The sequence below is a fragment of the Cetorhinus maximus genome, chromosome 17 (genome assembly GCF_964194155.1).
Source record: "Cetorhinus maximus chromosome 17, sCetMax3.hap1.1, whole genome shotgun sequence".
Classification (NCBI taxonomy): domain Eukaryota; kingdom Metazoa; phylum Chordata; class Chondrichthyes; order Lamniformes; family Cetorhinidae; genus Cetorhinus; species Cetorhinus maximus.
This window is the reverse complement of record NC_135895.1, coordinates 17,881,383-17,905,535: the sequence shown is the minus strand read 5'-3', so window position 1 is coordinate 17,905,535 and position 24,153 is coordinate 17,881,383. Positions and strand designations below refer to the sequence as shown.

At 41.0% G+C, this 24,153-nt stretch overlaps 1 protein-coding gene across 1 annotated transcript in view; it reads right to left on the bottom strand.

The window, feature by feature from the left end:
* Positions 1-24,153, bottom strand: part of LOC144692210 (bromodomain-containing protein 3-like) — a 90,488-nt gene that overhangs the window by 40,364 nt on the left and 25,971 nt on the right. The window contains exons 6-10 of the mRNA XM_078560781.1: positions 23,000-23,128; positions 21,179-21,361; positions 17,238-17,425; positions 10,143-10,426; positions 9,718-9,852 (exon numbers count right to left, since the gene is read on the bottom strand). Of these exons, the coding sequence (XP_078416907.1) occupies positions 9,718-9,852; positions 10,143-10,426; positions 17,238-17,425; positions 21,179-21,361; positions 23,000-23,128 (919 nt within the window). The remainder of the gene's footprint in view (positions 1-9,717; positions 9,853-10,142; positions 10,427-17,237; positions 17,426-21,178; positions 21,362-22,999; positions 23,129-24,153) is intronic.

Sequence of the window (24,153 nt, the reverse complement as noted above, 5' to 3'; positions counted from 1 at the left end):
ACTATAAAGGCAGAAGGAAAAATCGTGAAGTATGCCTCAAGGAAGAGCCGGAAGAAATAGAGTCAGACATCCATTCATTAAATGAGTAGAATTGAGCCAACCCATGTAGTCTTTACAGTTAACGGACAACCCTTTAAAATAGAAGTTGATACGGGAGTGTTGATGTCCGTCATTGGAGAGCATACATTTTACATATTTGAGTAAAGGAATCCATCCTTTGAAGTTAGAAGTTTCAGACACAAAGCTGAGGACAAACGCAGGCGAAGAATAAGACTGAACGCGTTATGCCAAATCTCGGCAACGTATGGAGAACAATCTGAAAGGTTGCCCTTGTTAATGGTAGCTGGAGAGAGTCCCAGCTTAATGGCCGCAACTGGCACAAAAAGAATCAATTGAAATGGGCTGAAATTTTTCTAATTACAACGAAAGGCTTACAGGAATTGTTGTGAAAGTATGCTTCCGTTTTCAATGGCAAGTTAGGAAAGATTCGAGAGCTACAGGCCAGGATCCATGTAGACCCAAATGAAATACCTAGATTTATAAGAGCCAGACCAGTCCCTTACGGTCTACGTGACAAAGTTGAAACCAAACTGGACAGACTGGAAAAAACTGGGCATCCTACAACCAGTGCAATTTTAAGTGGGAGGCACCAGTTGTACCTGTACTGAAGCTGGACCAAAGCGTGCGTTTATGCGGTGAACAAAGGTGGCCAAACTTGATAGACATCTGATACCCAAGATTGAGGAATTGAATTCAAAGTTGGCAGGGGGCACCACATATTCGAAATTAGACATGAACCATGCCTACCAGCAAGTAGAGTTGGAAAAGGACTCTAGGGAATTCATCACCATTAATACACACCAAGGAGAGCATCAATTCACACGTCTACCCTTTGGGGTCTCCTCGGCATTTGCTATTTTCCAAAGAACGAGGGAAAACTTGCTCCAAGGATTGGACCATGATTTCATTTACTTGGATGACGTATTGATCACAGGACTGACCAATTATGAACACTTAGCAAATCTGGGTGCGGTGCTCAAAAGCTTCGCACAAGCAGGGAAATATTTAAAATGAGAGAAGTGTCTGTTCCAAGCTAAGGAGGTAGTTTACTTGGGCCACAAGGTTGATGTGCAGGGCCTGCATCCTGTGGAAAAATAAAGGTCCAGGCCATTTGCAAGGAACCTGCCCCAAGAAATACCACAGAGCTTAAGTTCTACTTAGGCATGGTAAACTACTACGGCCAATTTCTCCCAAACCTCTCAACTGTGCTGGCCCCATTATATAGCCTGCTTAAGGCGAACCAGAAATGGAGTTGGCAAGCCCCGCACCAGGATGCCTTCCTGAAAGTGAAGTGACTGTTAAGATTGTTAGCCTTGTTGGTCTACTTTGACCCCAAGAAGGAATTAATTTTAACATGTGATGTGGGCCCTTATGGAATAGGCGCAGTGCTTTCACATTGGATGGCAGATGGCTCCGAAAGGCCATTGGTTATATATCTCGCACACTGTCGCAGAACAACAATATTCCCAGATTGAAAAGGAGGGATTATCTATTGTGGGCGTCCAGAAGTTTCATCAATATCTCCATGGTTGCCATTTCCATATTATAACCAACCACAAGCCCCTCCTGCTCTATGTGGGAAGCTGGGAACATTTCCAGTACCCGGGGCCAGCATGTGTGCGGGAAGTGTCTCCAGCTGCAGCTCCTGGAAGCCCAGGTTTCAGAGCTGGAGCAGCGGCTGGGGACACTCTGGAGCATCCGTGAGGTGGAGAGTATTGTGGATAGCACATATAGAGAGGTGGTCACACCGCAGGCTAAGAGTCCACAGGCAGGAAGGGAATGGGTGACCACTTGGCAGAGCAAGAGGACTAGGCAGGCAGTGTAGGAATCTCCTGTGGTTATTCCCCCGCAAAACAGATATTCCTCTTTGGATACTGTTGAGGGGAATGGCCTCGGGGAAAGCAGCAACACAGCCAAATTCATTGCACCATGGTTGGCTCTGCTGCACAGGGGAGGAGTAAGAAGTGTGGGAATGCAATAATTATAGGGGATTCAATTGTAAGGGGAATAAATAAGTGTTTCTGTGGCCTCAAACGAGACTCCAGGATGGTATTTTGCCTCCCTAGTGCTAGAGTCAAGGATGTCAGAGCAGCTACAGGACATTCTGAAGGGGGAGGGTGAACAGCCAGTGGTCAAGGTATACATTGGTACAAACGACAGAGGTAAAAAAAAGGGATGAGGTCCTAAAAGCAGAATATAGGGAGTTAGGAAATAAGTTGAAAAGTAGGGCCTCAAAAGTTAGTGATCTCAGGATTACTACCAGTACCACTTGCTTGTCAGAGTAGAAATAGCAGGATATATCGGATGAATACATGGCTGAAGAGATGGTGTCACGGGGAGGGTTTCAGATTCCTGGGACATCGGGACCAGTTCTGGGGGAGGTGGCATCAGTACAAACTGGCCAGGTTACAGGACCGGGACTAGATGTCCTAGGGGGACTATTTGCTACAGTGGTTGGGGAGGGTTTAAACTAAAATGGCAGGGGGATGGGAACCTATGCAAGGAGTCAGAAGAGGGGGAAATCAAGGACAAGAACAAAAGAGGAATAAGAAATAGAGAAAGAGGAATAAGAAAAAGTGATAGGCAGAGGAATCAAGGGCAAGAATCAAACAGGGCCTCAGTGAAAAATAATGGGAACGGGACAAGTAATGTTAAAAAAACAAGCCTTAAGGCTTTGTGCCTTAAAGCGAGGAGCAGTCACAACAAAGTGGATGAATTAACCGCGCAAATAGATGTAAACAGGTATGATATAGTTGGGATTACGGAGACATGGCTGCAGGGTGACCGGGGATGGGAACTGAACATCCAGGGGTATTCAGTATTTAGGAAGGACAGACAAAAAGGAAAAGGTGGTGGAGTTGCTTTGCTGGTTAGAGAGGAAATTAATGTAATAGTGAGGAAAGATATTAGCTCCGACGATATGGAATCTGTATGGGTAGTGCTGAGAAACACTAGGGGGACAAAACATTAGTGGGGGTTGTATATAGACCACCAAACTGTAGTGGTGATGTTAGGAATGGCATTGAGCAGGAAATTAGAGATGTATGCAATAAAGGAACATCTGTAATTATGGGTGACTTTAATCTGCATATAGATTGGGCAAATCAAATTAGTAACAATACCATAGGAGGAATTCCTGGAGTGTATACGTGATGGTTTTCTGGACCAATACGTTGAGGAACCAACTAGAGAACAGGCCATCCTTGACTGGGTATTGTGTAATGAGAAAGGAATAATTGGCAATCTAGTTGTGCGAGGCCCCTTGGGGATGTGCGACCATAATATGATAGAATTCTTCATCAAGATGGAGACTGAAGCAGTTGATTGAGACTAGAGTCCAGAATCTTAATAAAGGAAACTACAATGGTATGAGACGTGAGTTGGCTATGATGGATTGGGAAACATTGCCATTGCCTATCCACCGTCATCCCTTTTTAAGCAAACATTCAAAAAGCTCATGGGTGAACTGCGACAATTGTTTATTCCTGTCTGACACAAAAGTAAAACAGGAAAAGTGGCCAAACCATTGCTTACAAGGGAAATTAGAGATAGTATTAGATCCAAGGAAAAGGCATACAAATTGGCCAGAAAAACAACAGACCTGAGGATTGGGAGCACTTTAGAATTCAGCAAAGGAGGACCAAGGGATTGATTAAGAAGGGGAAAATAGGGTACGAGTAAGCTTGCAGGGAACATAAAAACTGACTGTAAAAGTTTCTATAGGTATGTGAAGAGAAAAAGATTGGTGAAGACAAACATAGGTCCCTTACAATCAGAAACAGGGGAATTTATAATGGGAACAAAGAAATAGCTGACCAACTAAATACATATTTTGGTTCTGTCTTCAAAAAGGACACAAATAACATACCAGAAATGTTGGGGAACATAGGGTTTAGTGAGAGAGAGGAACTGAAAGAAATCAGTATTAGTCGGGAAATGGTGTTGGGGAAATTGATGGGATTGAAGGCTGATAAATTCTCAGGGCCTAATAATCTACATCCCAGAGTATTTAGGAAGTGGCCCTAGAGATAGTGGATGCATTGGTGGTCATCTTCCGAGATTCTATAGACTCTGGAACAGTTCCTACAGATTGGAGGGCAGCTAATGTAACCCCAATATTTAAAAAGGGAGGCAGAGAGAAAACAGGGAATTATAGATCAGTCAGCCTGACATCGGTAGTGGGGAAAATTCTAGAGTCCATTATAAAAGATTTAATAGTTGAGCACTTGGAAAGCAGTGGCAGAATCGGACAGAGTCAGCATGGATTTACGAAAGTGAAATCATGCTCAACAAATCTACTGGAATTTTTCAAGGATGTAACGACTAGAGTTGATGAGGGGGAGCCAGTGGATGTGGCTTATTTGGACTTTCAGAAGGCTTTCGACAAAGTCCCACATAAAAAAATTGGTGTGTAAAATTAAAGCACATGGGATTGGGGGTAGTGTATTGAGATGGATAGAAAACTGGTCAGCAGACAGGAAACAAATAAACGGGTTTTTTTCTGAATGGCAGGCAGTGACTATTGGGGTACCGCAGGGATCGGTGCTGGGACCTCAGTTATTCATAATATATATTAATGATTTAGATGAAGGAATTAAATTTAATATCTCCAAATTTGCAGACGACACAAAGCTGGGTGGGAGGGTGAGCTGTGAGGAGGATGCAGAGATGCTTCAGTGTGATTTGGACAAGCTGAGTGAGTGGGCAAATGCATGGCAGATGCAGTATAATGTGGATAAATGTGAGGTTATCCACTTTGGTAGCAAAAACAGGATGGCAGATTATCTGAATGGTTATAAAATTGAGGGAGGGGGAAAATGTGCAATGAGACCTGGGTGTCCTCGCACACCAGTCGCTGAAGGTAAGCATGCAGGTGCAGCAGGCGGTAAAGGCGGCAAATGGTATGTTGGCCTTCATAGCGAGCGGACTCGAGTATAGGAGCAGGGTTGTCTTGCTGCAATTATACAGGGCCTTGGTGAGATCACACCTGGAATAGTTTGTGCAGTTTTGGTTTCCTTATCTGAGGAAGGGTGTTCTTGCTATAGAGGGAGTGCAGCGAAGGTTTACCAGACTGATTCCTGGGATGGCGGGACTGAGATATGAGGAGAGATGGAGTCAGTTAGGATTATATTCGCTGGAGTTCAGAAGAATTAAGGGGGGGAAATCTCATAGAAACCTATAAAATTCTAACAGGATTAGACAGAGTAGATGCAGGAAGGTTGTTCCCGATGGCGGGGGAGTCCAGAACCAGGGGGTCACAGTCTGAGGATACGGGGTAGACCATTTAGGACTGAGATGAGGAGAAATTTCTTCACCCAGAGTGGTGAGCCTGTGGAATTCGCTACCACAGAAAGTAGTTGAGGCCAAAATATTGTATGTTTTCAAGAAGGAGTTAGATATAGGTCTTGGGCAAAAGGGATCAAAGGAAATGGGGAGAAAGCAGGAGGAGGTTATTGAGTTAGATGATCAGCCATGATAATGAATGGTGGAGCAGGCTCGAAGGGCCAAATTGCCTACTCCTACTTTCAATGTATGTTTTTATGTATTTGAAGATAAAGCGATACCACCTATCACATCAGCTCACATCCAGAGATGGGCACTAACATTAGCTGCCTACGAATACACTTGTTCACCATTTAGGAACTCAGCTCATATATGCTGATGCACTAAGCCACCTTTCCCCTGCCAGCTAATAACGGGGAGACTCTGATTCCCCAGGAACTGGTCTTAGTGCTATTCTGGATTCCTCCCCTGTTCAGACCAGGCAAACCAGTGAGTGAGTGGACAAGCTGGGACCCACTATTGTCTAACGTCCAGGTGCAGGTCTCGAATGGTTTGTCAGGTGGATCTAAATCAAAGGAGATGAAGCCTTATTCCGATCACAAATATGAAATCTCCTGCCAGGGCAGCATATTAGTCTGGGGAGCAAGGGTTATCGTGCCCCGAAGGCTGTTATTAACTGAGCTACATAGTGCTCACCCAGCTATTAACAGAATGAAGATGCTCGAACACAGCTATTTGTGGTGGCCAGGCATGGACTTGGATATATCCCTGGTCAAAAGCTGCCCTCAATGCCAGCAGGTGCAAAAGCTTCCCCCCCACTTAGCTCCAATGCACCCATGGGAATGGCCGGGGTGGCCATGGGTGTGCCTCCACGTCAATTATGTGGGACCCTTCTTGGGCACAATGTTCCTTTTACTGATCGACTCCCACTCCAAATGGATGGGCATCTATGAAGTCTGGTCACCCATGTCAGCTGACAGCATAGACCGTTTGCAGCAGAGTTTTGCAGTGTATGCGTTACCGGAGGTCATGTCCGACAATGGGACCGCTTTTACCAGCGGGGAGTTCCACAGGTTCACAACCCTTAACAGCATTACCCATATCAAAATTTCACCCGACCACCCAGCATTGAATGGCATTGGCCGAGCAGGCAGTCCAAACCTTTAAATCTGGGATGAAAAAGATGGAAAGGGATTCCCTCGGCACAAGATTGTCCCAGTTCTTGTTCGCATACCAGATCATGCCACACACAACGACTGGCATCGCCCCTGCAGAACTACTAATGAAGACATGTCTCCGCACCTGCCTGACCCTTATCCTGCCGAATTTAGAGGGAAGGGTAGAGAAAAGCCAAGAGGCGCAGGAGATCAGGCACGATGGTCATGGTCGCAAAAGAACTTTCACGGTGGGAGGTGGTCCTCGTGAAGAACTTTGGAGATGGCCCAATTGGCTGTTAGGCAAGGTAAGTGCAGTAACTGGACCCCTCTCCTATAATGTATCGGTAAATGGCCAGAGGACACGTGGATTATCTCCACTAAAGAACATCAGTCCCCCAATAAATGCAGTCTTCATCTACGCTCGAGTCTGTGCCACATGTAGAGAACATGTCACATGATTTGGAAGTACCGGCGGGACCTGTGGGGCTCCAAGGAGACAAACCTGCCAATTTCCTAGTGGAGGAACCTAGTGAACAAAAGTCCCCTGAAAAGGAGGTCTCGGAAAAACCAGCTGAGGTTGCTGAACTGAGATATTCAACATGCCCAAGAAAGCATCCAGAGAGACCTGACCTGTAAATAGCTATTGTGGAAATAGTTGCTGGTTAGCTGTACTTTTAAGTAAAGGGGAAGGGATGTGGCAAAGTGAGGTACCCTGTCCCTTTAAGAGAATGCAAGTATGATCATGTGACAGCACTGACAAATTACTGTACGGCGCTGCAACTGGGAAATGTAAGTCTAGTTCTGGAGACGTATGATCTGGTGCTCTGCCCTATGTCTCAATAAACCATCTCTGTTTATTCTTACATCAGTCTCTCCCCTTTACTGATTGCAAGCAGCAACTGATGAGAACATAGGAAGGCATGCATGAGAGTTCGGGTGGCCAGTGAACTCATTTACCCAAGACAAAAATATAAAGCAAACAGCTATCTCTGTATTTTACAGGTAGAGGCAACCACAATTCTGTAGTGTCACAAGTTAAACATGCAGCTACTTAGTTTAACACTACAAATAACAAGTTAAGACTATTGGTACATTGAGTGAATGTTTAACTTGCATATATAAACGCTTGCAAATCTTTTATTTCCTTCAATATGAAAGAAAGCAGAGTAAAAACTAATAAAAACTGGTATGGATGCTCCCTGCTGCTTTTAGGAAGAGTAGAATGTTTATGCAACTAGGAATGTTATATAAACTTTGTGGCAAAAAAAAGTCATCTATTGACAATTGACCATTTTCTTCAAATGTCTTGCCCTTTAGGAAACCTAACAACATAAATGATTTAAATGTATTTGTTTAATGAAATTGTAAACAATTGATGGAAAAGCATTATCCTACAGACTAAATACCACTTGTTAGATATACGTTATACAAAAATTAAAGGTATCAAAATTAAATGATCTGACAATTTTTGTATTTATACAAGTTTGTTAACGGCCAGAAATGTTCGATTGAAATCTACGCTGTAGCAATAATAAAATGCCCCATTTTAACCATTACTAAATGATGAAAGGGATTAAGTCTCCAATACAGAAATACCAAAAGATTTAGTAAACTTTTGACAAAATAAATGTATTTCAGTCACTACAAAACTTTTCATTTGGCATATTAAGACTTCTAAATTTTAACTTCAGTCCAATTGTGAAAACACAAGGATAGAAATACAATTTCAGACAGCATATTCAAGTTATCAAGACAGTGAAGTGACTTGGGGTCAGGCAAATTCCACTAGCAGTTGAAAAAGGGGTGATAAAAAAGATCAAGTAGCAGACAGTTCAGTCTGGGGAAAGAATGCTTCCTAATGACGCAGTAAAGTATTGATACTGACAGACGTAAGGGGTATCACATTGTGTTACAAAACAGATTAACTACATCATACACAACAGAACAAAAAGATTTTTGTAAACTATTGCTCAGTTCACCATCTGTTAGAAACTTAAAACAACAAAAACTGTTAGAAGACCTGACCATTAATATTTGTATCCAGACAATAAAGTGGAGATGCAAATACCTTTTTGCCCCCGCAATCTCCTTTTACCAGCCTGACAACTGATATGACTATATAATTCAGAATCATAAAGACACAAATTTTCTGACAAATTAAATATTACAAAAGTCAATTTAAATTATTTCTCCAGAGTGAACAAGTTTCCCCATAGATGATTATACATGGAGAGCACTTCTAGTAAACTATATTTTTAATTCCTAGCGTTGACCTTATTCTAATCAGCAGCAGCTGTAAGAAGTTGTACTACAGTGTACTACAAAACAGTGTACTACATTGTACGAAAACAGCACTACAAGAGCCAAATCTGAAATATCCCTTACAACTGACTAACAAATCCAGAAAACATGGTTAACTAGCCTCTCGATCCATATTATGCACCAGATACGAAATCACAACACTCGAAACATTACAATGAATATAGAAGCATTCACGGTGAACTCCAGTTAGGTAGTGAGCAAATTAAAAACATGAAACATAAAAGGTATGCAAGCTAAGTTTTACTCAACACAGATCAATTTGAAAATAGCTGGAAAAAAATCAGCAAATGCTGGAAATGCAAAGCCTATCATCCAGCACCTGCAAAAAGAAATGTCAAAGTTAATGTTCTGCATATAAATCTTCATCAGGTGATCAGTCAACGTTTGAAGTATAACCTCTTTTTTTTCTCTTTACTGATGCTGACTGACTTGCTGTTTATTTCAAGAATTTGCAGATTTTATTACAGGTCAATTGGTCTTCTAAGTTTATTTTGCTCGATATTTGCCTCCTTAAGCAAAACAATTGTACCATGACTGACTGACATTTTCAGACTGAAAAAAATGATGAATTTCTGGGACAGATTTGATAGACCAGCTAGTCTCTACCTGTGTCATTTTGTATGTTTGGATGAAATGCATTGCACTTCAAGCAATATAGTTGATGTGTATATAATTTTTCATTGATATTTTGAAATGTCCTTTCCCAAAGAATACCTGAGCTTCCAATACTGCATTATACAAGAACGATCATTAATAACTAGCTCAGTTTTCTGTAATGACTCCATGACAAAGTTTTAAAAAGAATAGTTTGAGCTGCAGAGGTGGGAGATAGTAGTATTTGAAATGTTAATTGTACCCAGCTGTATTCATTTATGTATAGAGGTTGATACCTAACCTGATTCAGTGTCACTGCTATCTGAAGAACTAGAGTCACTACTGCTGCTGTCACTTCCAGGGTCTGAGGAACTGCTGCTGCTTTCGCTTAATCGGGAACATCGGCCCATCTCTTGAGCTGGATTATTCTTCTGAGCTGTTTAAAAAAAGTTAAAACACTCAATTTGAAGACAAAAAAAAAAGCACACTATTATGGGTTGAGCATACCATGTACATACAATTTTTGCTTTGTTTCTTTCCAGAGTTCAGATGTCCACTCACATCCTGTAATCTTTTTTCCAGCTCTTGCCTTTTCTCCAGCTGAATTTCTTCCTTAGATTTTCCTGAAGATTTTTTAGCTACACAATATGGTGTCCAAAAATGCATTAGACGACTAGCTATCATTCTAAATAAGGGAACATACATACTATAGAATTTTATACTTACAAAAAGGTTTTCTTTGTTTTTTTCTTAGACAAGTCATAACATGTCTTTCCAGGTCTCTTAGTGTAGAGGATTTTAAAGTTTCAAAGTCAATTTCTATCTCATCTGGATTACAGTCTCTTAAGGAGGGCTCTCTTGCCTGTATTATGTGGACGACACGTCCCAATTTGTCACCAGGAAGCTTGTTTATGTCAAGACTCAATTGTCTCTTTTCATCATAAGACATTGGCTTAGCACCATCTTCGGAATCACACACAGGTGCTTGCTGCTCGCTTTTCTTTGATCTCCTGCATTATAAGTGCATTCATTAGCATTATTATTTAAATTGCCCTGCTGAATAAGAGTGGTGTCACAAACACCTATTGCCTACTGCATATCAAGTCAAATTTGCAGTGCTTGGCTGTGATAATGGAATCGGGTTTTGTGATTAAGCCACAATGTGCAAAATATGCTTCATAGCATTAGAACAATTTTCTGTCCTCAGGTCATCACTAAAAATGCCACTAAAATATAACCTGTGTATGGAGCCTTTTTCTTGTACAAGTGTTTAAGATGCTGAATGTCATGCTCTGTAATTGGTAGCAATGTAATTTGTAAGCAATGCCTTAATATCGCACTTGAAAACTACAGCAACAAGACCCATGATAAACAAAATGATCCTAATTATAATGCTTTATATTCTGTTTTGTTTCAACAGCGACTCCTCAACATCCTTGGGAGTTTTTACTTTACTGTGTACAGCAGTGCAAGGAAGCTGAATATACAGCTATTGGATAGAAATTGCTGCAACTACAGGTTTGCCACAAGCGATACTAATTGGCGTTCTATGTTCATTATTGACATTGCACTACATTTGCACCATAAATTGCTGGAAAATTAATCAGATAACAATGCAGTGATGTCATCATCACATCTCATGAATGTTGTATCCAAAGGCTTCTTTCTTTGGCCAAGACGACAAAAAGGTTAGAGAAAGAAAAAGTGAATGGCTGAGGAGAAAGTAGGGTGAATTAGAGCCAAACGAAATATAGACAGAAAGAGAAAAAAGGACAGAAGGAAGATAATGGATTGAGAGAAGAAAAAGACAAAGGAAAAAAGGAAAAAACAGTTTAAAAAGGACAAACAGAAGAGAAGACATGGTAATCCAGTTGTGTTTTGGAATTGCTGCATTGGTTCTTGAGAAGCTAATGAGCAACTGGCAGGGTAGGGGTGTAAAATGTAAAGATGGTCTGATGAAATATAGAACTAATGGTTTTGCCCATCATAATCAAGAACAGTGCAACCCAAAATGGATACACCATTGCACTAAGACATAAGAAATAGCAGTAAGAGACCATAAGGTTCCATGAGCCTGCTCCACCATTCAATACGATCAAGGCTGATCTTCTGCCTCAACTCCACTTTCCTGCCTGCTCCACATATACCTTGGTTCCCAACAGACCAAATATATGTCTGTTTACCTCAGCCTTAAATATAGTCAATGGAGTATCCACAACACTCTGGGGTAGAGAATTCCAAAGATTCACATGATTCTGAAATAAGGAATGAACCAGCAATGGCTATCACTTATTTTGTTCAGCTGAAACGGGAACAATGCGTGTACATGGTCTGTCTGCAAAGCTGTACTGGAAGCTAGATATATTAATACACAGAGCCCTGATCTTAGCAGACAGAAAGAACATGTGTACACATTACACCCGTTTCATTCCTCAGGGCAACACCTTGACCAGAGTCAAGCTGCCTGGTTTAAATTTCAAACAATGCTTGGCAGTTAACTGTCAGTTACCATGTCAGGGTGTTAAAAGGTGGCTAGAGAAATAGTGGATGCATTGATGGTTATCTTTCAAAATTCTAGATTCTGGGATGCTTCCTGTTGATTGGAAGGTAGTAAGTGCAACCCCACTGTTTAAGAAAGGAGGGAGAAAATGGGGAACCACAAACCTGTTAGCCTGATGTCAGTCGTAGGGAAAATACTAAATTATTATAAAGGATATGGTAACTGGGTACTTAGAAAATAATAATCTGATTGACACAGTCGACATGGATTTTTGAATCAGTTGGGAGATTTTTTTTGAAGATCTAGCCAACAGGATAGATAAGGCCGGGGTGGAGGGACCAGTGGATGTGGCATATTTGGAATTTCGGAAGGCTTTCGATAAGGTCCCACATAGGTTAGTAAATTAGAGCACATGGGATAGGGGGAACATTCTGGCATAGATTGAGGATTGGTTAAATGGACAGAAAACAGTAGAAATAAATGGGTCATTTTCAGGATGGCAGGCTGCGACTAGTGGGGTACTGCAAGGATCAGTATTTAGGCCCCAGCGGTTCACAATCTATATCAATAATTTGGATGTGGGACTAAATATGTGAGATATTCCAAGTTTGCTGATGACACAAAACAAAATGGGAATTGTAAGGAGGATGCAAAGAAGCTTTAAGGGACTTTGAACAGGCTTAATGAATGGGCAACATGATGAATGGAATATAATGTGGATAAGTGTGAAGTTATTCACTTTGATAGGAGGAACGGAGGTGCGAGTATTCCTTAAATGGCGAGACACTGGAAGTGTTGATGTCCAAAGGGACCTGGGTGTCCTTTGTTCATAAGTCACTGAAAGCTAACATGCAGGTGCAGTAAGCAATTAGGAAAGCAAATAGAATGTTGCCCTTCATCACAAGGGGATAGGAATACAGAAGTAAATATGTCTTGCTTCAATTGTATAGAGCCTTGGTTAGGCCTCACCTGGAATACTGTGTACAGTTTTGGCCCCCTTACCCAAGGAAAGATGTACTTGGCATAGAGGGAGTGCAGTGGAGGTTCACCAAACTAATTCCTGGGATTTCAGGACTTTTTTTTTCTTAAATTCATTCACGGGATGTGGGCTTCGCTGGCTAGGCATCATTTATTGCCCATCCCTAGTTGCCCTTGAGAAGGTGACAGTAAGCTGCCTTTCTGAATCACTTACTGCCTTTGGGCATCAACACTTCCCAGTCTCTCACCAAACTCTGCACCTCCGCTCCTCCTATCAAAGTGAATGTTCTATGGAGGAGAGATTGAGGAGACTGGGCCTGTATTCTCTAGAGCTTAGAAGTATGAGGTGATCTCATTGAAACTTACAAAATTCTTAAAAGGGCTAGACATGTTAGATGCAGAAAGGATGTTTCACCTGGCTGGCTGGGTGGTGGGGCCCTAGGACCAGAGGTCAGTTTCAGAATAAGGAGCAAGCCATTTAAGAGAGATTAGGAGGGATTTCTTCAGAAGGTGGTGGAATCTTTGGAATTCTTTACCCTACAGGGTTGAGGAGGCTCAGTCATTGAGTTCAAGACAAAGATCAATAGATTTCTAGATGCTAATGATATCAAGGGACATGGGAATAGTGCAGGAAAGTGGCATTGAGGTAGATCAGCCATGATCTACTTGAAAGACAGGGCAGGTTAAAAGGAGCTGAATGGCCCACTCCTGCTCCCATGTGCCCATGTAAATTTGTTAAAGAATAGCAAACAAATGGTGGTGAAGATAGAAGTTGTAGTAGGTCCTGAGAGTGGGAGAGATTGGTCTGATACAAGTTGTACATTATGGACAGGTGTTCCAAGTAAAGGGATAAAGGTCACAGAGATTAGTAGAAAAATCACTGTGCAGGTGATGTTTAATAGAGAAGTGCAAGCCTGGTGCATGATGAACAAATATTACAAAATAATTATTAAAAAGGTAAGAACTTGCATTTACATAGCACCTTTCACAAACTCAAGACACCCCAAAGTACTTTGCACAACCAATGAAACACTTTTGAAATTTAGTCCTGTTGTAGTGAAACACAGCTGCTAATTTACACATTAAAATCCTACAAACAGCAATCTGTTATAGTGGTGTTGGTTGAGAGGTAGTATTAGCCAGGACACAGAACTCCCCAGCCCTTCTTTAAATTGTGTGTCATTAGATCTTGTATATCCAAATGGTGGTGGTGGTGGTGGTGGTAGGGGGAGAAGCGAAAGCAGCCTAGTCTTGGTTTGATGTCTCATCTGAATCACTAGAATAAATTAATTGAATTGCATCAATTTTTCAAAAGGTATTAGAATCTCTCAGTCTGGCATTAGCCTGATAAGCAGCACTTGATTTTTAAAAAAATCGTGAGTGCTATTATTCAGCATTTTTATCTTACAAAATTCATTATTCCATTCCCTATATTTGACCTAGTATAAATGCTCACTTTTGGGTTGGGGAGATGGTGTATTTGTGTGTTAAAATTTGCATCAATATTTTAAATGAAAATTACTTTATAGGTTGGAGGTGGATTGCACGACAATGTTGCAGCACTTACCTTGTCCTCACTTCAGTCAAAAAAGTCTGGGATTTTCCAAGTGAAATTCAATTTCAATTTCTCATAGTACCCAGGTCATTTTTTTATATGCATAGGGACAAACTGCATTAACCACTACTTAAGTAATGAAATTATATACAGGAAAAAGCGACATAATGCATACTTAGAAGCTTCTACATAGCCAGAGGGGAAGGTGTTAAGAGTCCCATCTGACTGATCAGGTGAGTAGAAAGGTTCCTTAGATAACTCCCCCTCCCCCCATCCCCACCCCGTTTCTTTTCCCCCCCCACCCGCCTTTTTTTTAAAATAATTTATATAGATTCTTCTTTCCCCACCTATTTCCATTATTTTTAAATCTAAAACTAAAACCTTTAGTCTTTCCACCCCACCCCCACTAGAGCTGTACTTTGAATATCCTGTTTTCCATTCTTAATTAGCACTTTTCTCAGACAAAGACCACCACCTTCAACACCTCTTTGACCCTTTTGTCTCTGACATCTTTTGATTATCTGCTCACACCACACCCTCAATGTGTCTCTTCCCCCCCACCCACCTTAAACCAATTTATATTTCTCCCTTGTTGAAACTATGCTTCAGTTCTGCCGAAGAGCCATGAGGGCTCGAAACGTTGACTGATTTCTTCTCCGCCGATGCTGCCAGACTTGCTGAGTTTTTCCAGGTAATTCTGTTTTTATTTTGTTTTGGATTTCCAGCATCCGCAGTAGCTTTTAGCTTTTTGTTTTTATCCTTAGATAATATCACCACCTTCAACACCTCTTTGTCCTTTTGTCTATGACATCTTTGGGCTATCTCCACCTATCACTGGCCCTCTCTCCAGCTCTACCCCCCCACCCCCTTAAACCAGCTTAAATTTCACCTCTTTTCTATTTTTACTTAGTTCTGTTGAAGAGTCATACAGACTTGAAATGTTAACAATGTTCCTCTCCGCAGATGCTGCCAGACCTGCTGAGTTTTTCCAGGTATTTTTATTTTTGTTTTTGAGCAGAAAGGTTCCTTGGCACCTAGTCAAAAACAGGGACGGTCTCCCAATGTCTCAATCAACATTCATTTCTCAACCAACACCACCAAAAGCACAGCAGTCATTTATCTTACTCATGTTTTTTGGTCTTGCAGGGCACAAATGACGGTAACCACATTTCAGCTGTGGAACATTTTGGGATGTCCTGCAGAATGCAATTGGTGCTGTCTGAATACAATTTTTAAAAAAAATTATACTGAGATAAGCTAGTGTGTCTAGAGAAAAAAAGTGAACAGAAGCCCACGGTTCATTGGTTTAAAACTTTTTAAAAAAAAGTCTCCTGCCAACACAAAATGGCCGTGCAAGACAGCCACCGATACCAATCTGCACATGTGCAGAAAACCAATGATGTCATCTGCAGGAGAGTGCGCAAGTTGGATATTATTCTGATCCTGAAGCCGTTGACCCAGATTTATCTATGTGTAGGGACAAACTGCATTAACCACTACTTAAGTAATGACCCAGTTTCCGAGATCTGCGGCGGGTGGGCAGTCAGGACGTGGCCTCCCCGCAGTTTCCAGGAATCAGAACAGGGAGGGGAGGCTTCTGATACAGCCTCCACATCCTACAGCTCCGGGGCTTCTTCCCAGTAACAGGCTCAGGTTAAGGGGAAGAGGCTCTGGAGCGGGAGATTCAGAAACTGCAGGGAGACTGCAACCCGACTGCTGGCCTGCTGCGGGGCTCAGAAACCGGGTGAACGGCTTCTTGATCTGAACAAGATCCAACGGGAAGCAGCCCCAGTGCTACAAACACGGGACATGGAAAAAAACGTATATTAGAATTAGTCATCAACAATTCTTCCTAATGACTCATTTTCTCTACAGACCACTTACAGCTTAATTAAATAACCCTCTAACTTCGGAAAGTTTGCACGCAAAAGTACTTTTAAAATATTTTCATATTTTGTAAAACTTTATTTAAAAAAATTTGAAATTTCCCTTTAAAATAAGCATCCTCGATTTTTGCAGCTTGCAGTAAGATATGCAAAACTTGAATTGATCAACAGTGAGCCCAGGTTAGTGTCCATGCAAGGAAAAACAATACTTGGGGCAGGGGAATTAACACAGCAAATATAAATAGGTCATTTGGTAGTATTGCCGGGCAAAAAAGAGACACACGTTTAACCTTTTCATCTTGCACTCAACAGGATGCTCGCAAGAATACTAATATAAAGGGAAAAACAACAATTTAACTGTATGTGGAGAGTGTGCTGATTGGTTTGCAAGTGGCATTGCACCGCTTGTTTTCCCCTTGTATTGGTATTCCTGTGTGTCCTGGTGAGTGCAAGATGAAAAGCTTAGATTTGTCTCTTTTTTCAACAATACAGCAAATATAAAATTATACATCAGAAATAAGATATCAAAAATAAACTCCAGACAGGCCTGAATATTGAAGTCATTTTAAATCTTCTGGATTCTGGAAAGCCCCACCAATTCCGAGAAGATGGGATTTTTTAAAAAAATTACTGTCTTTAATTGCTGCTTGATAAGCATCTCTGTTCCCGGTTGTTGCCTACTCTGTCATACTCAATGATGTCACGGAAAAAATGCATCAACTAGCTTTAAAAGCAAATATTATTACTGGGTTTAAAGGGACAACAAACTAGCCAAAATTAGAGGAAAATTTAGTTTGGCCCAACATTCCTTCCCATTTTTTTTGCAGTCTGGGACAAGTCAGTGCCTTCGAGTGGTGAGGAAATACCAGATAGAGAAAATTAGTGAGAAATTGTGATCGTACCTTCTTGCCACAGAGGCTTTCTTGGATTTCTTTTTCTGCAATTGCTTGGATTTGATTTTCTTCCTTTCATAATTTTTCTTAAATTTCTTATCTTTCCTCTTCTTTTCCTTTTTGACTTTGTTTTTTTTCTTCAGCTTAGACAGTGGAGCTTGGGCTAAGGCTTTAAGCTGATCATGTACTGCTTTCAACTGTCAGGGATAATATTGATAGAAGTCAAACTCTCCACATATTTAGTTAACATGCTGGCATATTAGGTCATGGTCATCTAGGAAATTAGTTATAAGAGCACAAATTCTTTTCTCTTACATTTCACAAGATCATAAGAAATAGGAGCAAGTACATCCAGCCCATCGAGCCTGCTCTGCCATTCAATAAGATGATGACTGATCCGATTGTGGCCTTACCTCCATTTTCCTGCCTGCCCTCCACCAATAACTCTCAACTCCCTTGTAGATCAAAATTCTACAACTCAGCCTTGAGTATATTCAATGACCAGTCTCCACTGCTCTCTGTGGAAGAGAATTCCAAGGACTAATGACTTTCAGAAAAAAATTCCTCCTCATCTTAGTCTTAAATGGAAGACCCCTTATTTTTAAACTGTGCCTAGGTCTGGATGTTCCCACGAGGGGAAACATCCTCTTAGCATCTACCCTATCAATCCCCCTCAATGTTAAATGTTTCAATAAGATAACTTCTTTTCCTTCTAAACGCCAATGAGTATAGGCTCAACCTTGGCTCAAGGCAACCCCTCCATGCCAAATCAGCCTAGTGAAACTTTCCAAACTGTTTCCAATGCAAGTATATCTTTCCTTGAATACGGAGACCAAAATGGCATACAGTATTCCATGTGTTCTCACTGAAACCCTGTACAATTGTAGCAAGACTTCTTTATTCCTTTACTGCAAACCCTTTGCAATATACAATTTGTCTTCTTAATTGCTTGCTAATGTTGTTGTGCCCCTTGTATGAGCACACCAAAATCTCTCCGAATGCCTAATGCCTCTTCTGCTTTTCTATTCTTACAATGAAAATGAATAAACTCTCACTTGCTCACATTATACTCCATCTGCTGCCTTGTTGCCCACTCACTTAACCTGCCAATATCTCTATGCACCATGTCTTCCTCACTTATATTTCCACCTAGATTTGTATCAGTAGCAAATTTAGGCACATTACTCTTTGCCTCCAAGTCATTATTTGCAAATAGCAGAGGCCCCACCACTGGTCCTTGCAGCACTCCATTAATCACAGCCTACCAACTTGAAAATGCCCCAATTATATGCCTACTCTTTGCTTCATGTTTGTTAACCAATCCTCTATATTTTAAAAATTCATTCATGGGATGTGAATGTTTGTGGATGTGATGCCAATCAAGCAGGCTTTGTCCTGGATGGTGTCAAGCTTCCTGAGTGTTGTGGGAGCTACACTCATCCAGGCAAGTGGGGGGTATTCCATCACACTCCTGACTTGTGCCTTGTAGATGGTGGACAGGTTTTGGAGAGTCAGGAAGTGAGTTACTCAACACAGGATTCCTAACCTCTGGCCTGTTCTTAAAGCCACAGTATTTATATCGCTAGTCCAGTTCAATTTCTGGTCAATGGTAACCCCCAGGAAGCTGATAGTCGGGGATTCAGTGATGGTAATGCCATTGAATGTCAAGGGGCAATGGTCAGATTCCCTCTCATTGGAGATGGTCATTGCCTGGCACTTATGTGGCACAAAAGTTACTTGCTACTTGTCAGCCCAAGCCTGGATATTGTCCAGGTCTTGCTGAATTTGGATATGGACTGCTTCAGTATCTGTGGAGTCACAAATGGCACTGAACTTTGTTCAGTCATCAGCAAACATCCCCACTTCTGACCTTTATGATGGAAGGAAGGCCATTGATGAAGCATCTGAAGATGGTTGGGCCTAGGACACTGCCTTGAGGAACTCCTGCAGTGATGTCCTGGAGCTGAGATGACTGACCTCCCAAAGTGGAATGGTTTTGTGTCTCTGGTGTGAGGCAGAACATCTTTGGGAAATAGTTCTATGGTAGCATTATTAAAGACAAGTTGGTAAAACATAGAAACAAGGAGCAGGAGTAGGGCAGTTGGCCCCTCAAGCCTTCTCCGCCATTTAATAAGATCAGGACTAATCTGATAGTAACCTCAAATCTACATTCCGCCTACCCCCGATAACCTATCACCCCCTTGCTTACCAAGAATCTATCCACCTCTGCCTTAAAAATATTCAAAGACTCTGCTTCCACCACCTTTTCAGGAAGAGATTCCAAAGGCTCACAACCCTCAAAAAAAGTCACCTCATCATTGTTTTAAATGGATGACCCCCTTATTTTTAAACAGTGACCCTTAGTTCGAGATTCTCCCACAAGAGGGAACATCCTCTCCACATCCACACTCAGGATCTTATACAAAAACAGAATTACCTGGAAAAACTCAGCAGGTCTGGCAGCATCGGTGGAGAAGAAAAGAGTCGACGTTTTGAGTCCTCACGACCCTTCAGTTCTGTTGAAGGATCGTGAGGACTCAAAACGTCGACTCTTTTCTTCTCCACCGATGCTGCCAGACCTGCTGAGTTTTTCCAGGTAATTCTGTTTTTGTTTTGGATTTCCAGCATCCGCAGTAGTTTTTTGTTTTTATCTCAGGATCTTATATATGTTTTAATCAAGTCACCTCTTACTCTCCTAAACTCCAGCAGATACAAGCCTAGCCTGTCTAACCTATCCTCATAAGACAACTCACCTATTCCATGTATTAGCCTGGTAAACTTTCTCTGAACTGCTTCCAACTGCTTGACATCCATCCTGAAATAAGGAGACCAATGTTGTACACAGTACTCCAGATGTGGTCTCATCAATGCTTGTATAACTGAAGCATAACCTCCTTACTTTTGTATTCAATTCCCCTCACAATAAATGATAACATTCTATTAGCTTTCCTAATTACCTGCATACTAGCCTTCTCTGTGATTCATGCACTAGGGCAGCCAGATCCCTCTGCATCTCAGAGCTCTCACCATTTAGAGATGATTCTTTATTTTTTCTTGCCAAAATGGACAATTTCATTTTCCCACGTTATACTCCATTTGACAGATCTTTACCCACTCACTTAACCTATCTTTTTGTAGCCTCATCTCCTCTTCTCAAAGTGCTTTCCTATCCTTGTCATTAGCAAATTTGGCAACCATCCCACCACCCAAGTCATTTACATGAATTGTAAACAGCTGAGATTCCAGCACTGATCCTGGTGGCACGCCTCTCGTTACATGTTGCCAACTGAAAAAGACCTATTTATGTTTACTCTTCGCTTCCCCTTAGCCAGCCAATCTTCTGTCCATGTCAATATGTTACCCCTTTCACAATGAGCTTTTATTTTCCACAATAACCTTTGATGTGGCACTTTATCAAATGCCTTCTGGAAATCTAAGTGCAGTTCCTCTTAATCCACAGAACATGTTGAAATAGCTGATTTCTCCTCTTTCCGCTCTCCCATTTACTTTGCCATGTTAAGAACTATTGGTATAGTCACACTCAGCATAGCATCCCATCATGACATTATAAAATAATGTTGGCGTTTGCTTCATAGGGGACAGAATGCTGTTTACGCCAGGCATAAATTAAACAAATTCTCCAATAATACTGCGGAGAGACACAGACAGACAGACAGGCGGGGCAGAGAGAAGTGAAATCACAGATTAAATGTTTTCAGTTGACACAATCTGAATAATCAGGAATGAGTAACCAATTTTGGAATATTATATCCCAAGACATGTATAGTAAACCTAGAAATCCAAGGGCCAACAGTCAAAGTGTAGCATTACAAGCATATGACCCTCACTTAATGTGCTAGTCTGACAATGTGGAAATGAGTGAGTTGAGTAATTTTATTTTGTCTTGGTGTCACTAATTAAAGTGGAATATTAAAAAATTTCTTCCTTACTTGATCCTGAAGCTGAGCAAGACGATCCTTCTGCTCTTTTCTTAAGCTGTCGGAGCTACTTTCAGCAGAGAAAGTGTCGGCACTATCTTCACTTGATGATTCAGTGAATTGAGTGGTAGATTGTGCTAATTGTGCAGCTTTAATAGGTTCAGATATTTTTGCAAAATGCATCTCAAAAACATCCTGTTATAAAAGATGGACAGAAAGATAGGGATTACATGACTGTTATTAACTAGAGAACCAGTTATATAGGATTTACTGCAATTGACCATCTTCCTATAATGGTGGTTTACTTTGTATATAGGACAAAAATTAGTGAATTAAAAATAACACTCTTGGATGAAATGTATAATATTATGAACCCAATCCCTTCCCCAAGGCTGTTCTTAATTATATCATTTCCATTGAGGACAAAAGTGGGTGAAAATAACAGTGTCCGGTATAACACAAAATAGTCATTTCAAAGAACAACTCCATACTACTGAAACAATGCAAATTTCAAGTTTTGGCTGAGATGCACCTATCTGAATTCAAACTAGTGCAGCAGTTCTATGTACAGGACGATTTCAGAATTTATTTATATATCAAAAATACTTCTCTGTTGACATTGATTTTGAATATGTGCTGTCCCCATTTCAGATTCATAGATTTCTGGTTTGTTCTGTTTTCAAGTTGTTAAATTTTTTAAGATAATTGGTTCATCTCCCTTCGTGTTACACACAGACTTGACCAAATACAGTATTCAGGTGAGGGCATTGTGACTGTGTGGGGCAGCAGGAGCAAGGAATGATGGAATGCAACTACAAGGCACAAGAGAGTAAAAGGCAAAAAGTTATCTTTCCTTCCTTCCGCCTTGGCCCTATTTTCATTCAGTTTGGGAACCAAGGTTGTCTTAATTTCCTCCACATCATAATCACGCTCACTGAAGCATGTTGCGAGCGGGGGCAGGGTGGAGAAGGGGGTTGGAGTTGCTGATTACACTGGAGTAATGGATGACAGTAGAGAGGTACAATGCAAAGGCTACAGGATGAGGAGGACAAGTTGAAAAGGCAGCAAAATTACTATTGAAGCGAGCCTGAAATATCCAATTTTTTCCCCTGCCTCAGTCCTGATTTCTTCAGTTTGTGGGGATTGAAGTGGGGTGTGGTATACTCACCTGCTAAAGCTATCAGTACTCCAACCATAGCCCTACTTATCCTCAGAGGGTGAACATGAAAACAGTGCATCTCTTCCTCATCTCTCCCAGTCCTGAATTTGCTTTCAATTAGGGGTGGGATGTGAAAAAGCCAGAACACTTTGTCTAGGGAGACAAAGGTCTATAACCCAAAAGGGATAGGAAGAGATGGCCTATACATGGATTTAAAAAATATAGATGGACCTGATTTAGGGACTGTGTGTGAAGGTCACACAAAAAAGGGAACCATTTGAGGTGAGAAGGTTAATTCATAATAGAGATATACAGATATCAAAATTTCAACAAAAAAAATCAAGTCTTATGGCACCTTCCTTACCTACGGCAATTTATCTACTGGTCATAGCCACAAAGGCCCATAAAACTAAGATTGCTCCACAGCAGTATGCAGAGCCTACAGCTGCATGCAGACTCAACAGTTCTATTGGTTAACATTCAATATTCTATATACACAGTGTCACCTACAGGCATGGCAGGCACAGCAGGCAACAATTTTATAATGCATTATTCTATTGAGATGGTTGAAGGTAGGATTTTTCAATGCAGTTTGCTATGAAATATTGCAACCCAGTCTAAATTTTAATTTGTTAAACATTTATATTTTGTGAATGGATACACTATTCTCTTACCTGAAGTTTCCTACCCATGGCTACTACTTCATGGTCTGGTGGATTATACTTGTAGCAGTTCAAAAACATTAACCTCACATCTGCGGCAAACTCCTGGCTATTTCTGTATTCTTGGTTGCTCATTTTTTTCTTGCAAGAAAAGATTGAAACAAAAACAATTAGAATATCAAGTACATTAAACTTGGCTCTTGCTGATTTCAGAACAGGATGACTGCCTGGATTGCCACTCCTGATAAAGTTTTCGATGTTCATTAACATTTTTAGCATTATTGCTATTTTATTTTGAATAATGATTGCCAATCTATTTGCCACAATAATTAGCAAATCTAAATCATATCCTATACCCAACATTCTTCTATATTATTAATTGAGCAAAAATTAAGTAATTCAATGCACATCATTTATACTGACTGGAGAGACTCAATGTCAGGACAAGCTCTGTCATGCTGCTCAGAACTCCATTCTGATGAATAAATGTTAAGAGATGTATTGACAGCAATGTTTGGAGTGCATTTAAAAAAAAGTTTTAATTTTATTACCCAGGAGGTCCAACAGACTATGTCACACTTGACTTGATACTGTAGTGAAGTTGTACATAGCATGTGGTGTACTTGAAAGTCTTTCATCATTGTGTTCCATTGTCAAACTGTAACCTAACTCCAAATTATATGGGCACTTCTGTTCTGCCCCTTACATTGGCAGCCTTCTGTCTAACAGATGATGGTTTGCACTTTGATGCTCAACTTTGCTGAACATCACTCGCTGTTTCTCAGGAAACCCAGTCTGGCATGGCAGTATCCGTCAGATTTGCTGCAGAAGGTGGGCTGAAAAGACGCAGGATTCGCTGGTCTCTTTTCTCTGGGCCCCTCTTCTCAGCCAGCTAAGCTTCATTTCTCCTCACCTCTTCCAATGCCCCTCCAAACAGTCAGCTCCAAGAAGTTACATCTGTCAGCGACTGTCTCTATGCATAAATGTTAAGTTTACTTCAATTACATCTTGATAAAATAAATATATATATATTTTTAAAGGAACCAAGATGAAAAGTTGTTCAATTTTAGATGGCTTTTGTATCCAGTAGTTTCCAACAGTAGTTGTTAATGTTACATAAGAACATAAGAGCTAGGAGCAGGAGTAGGCAATTCAGCCCCTTGAGC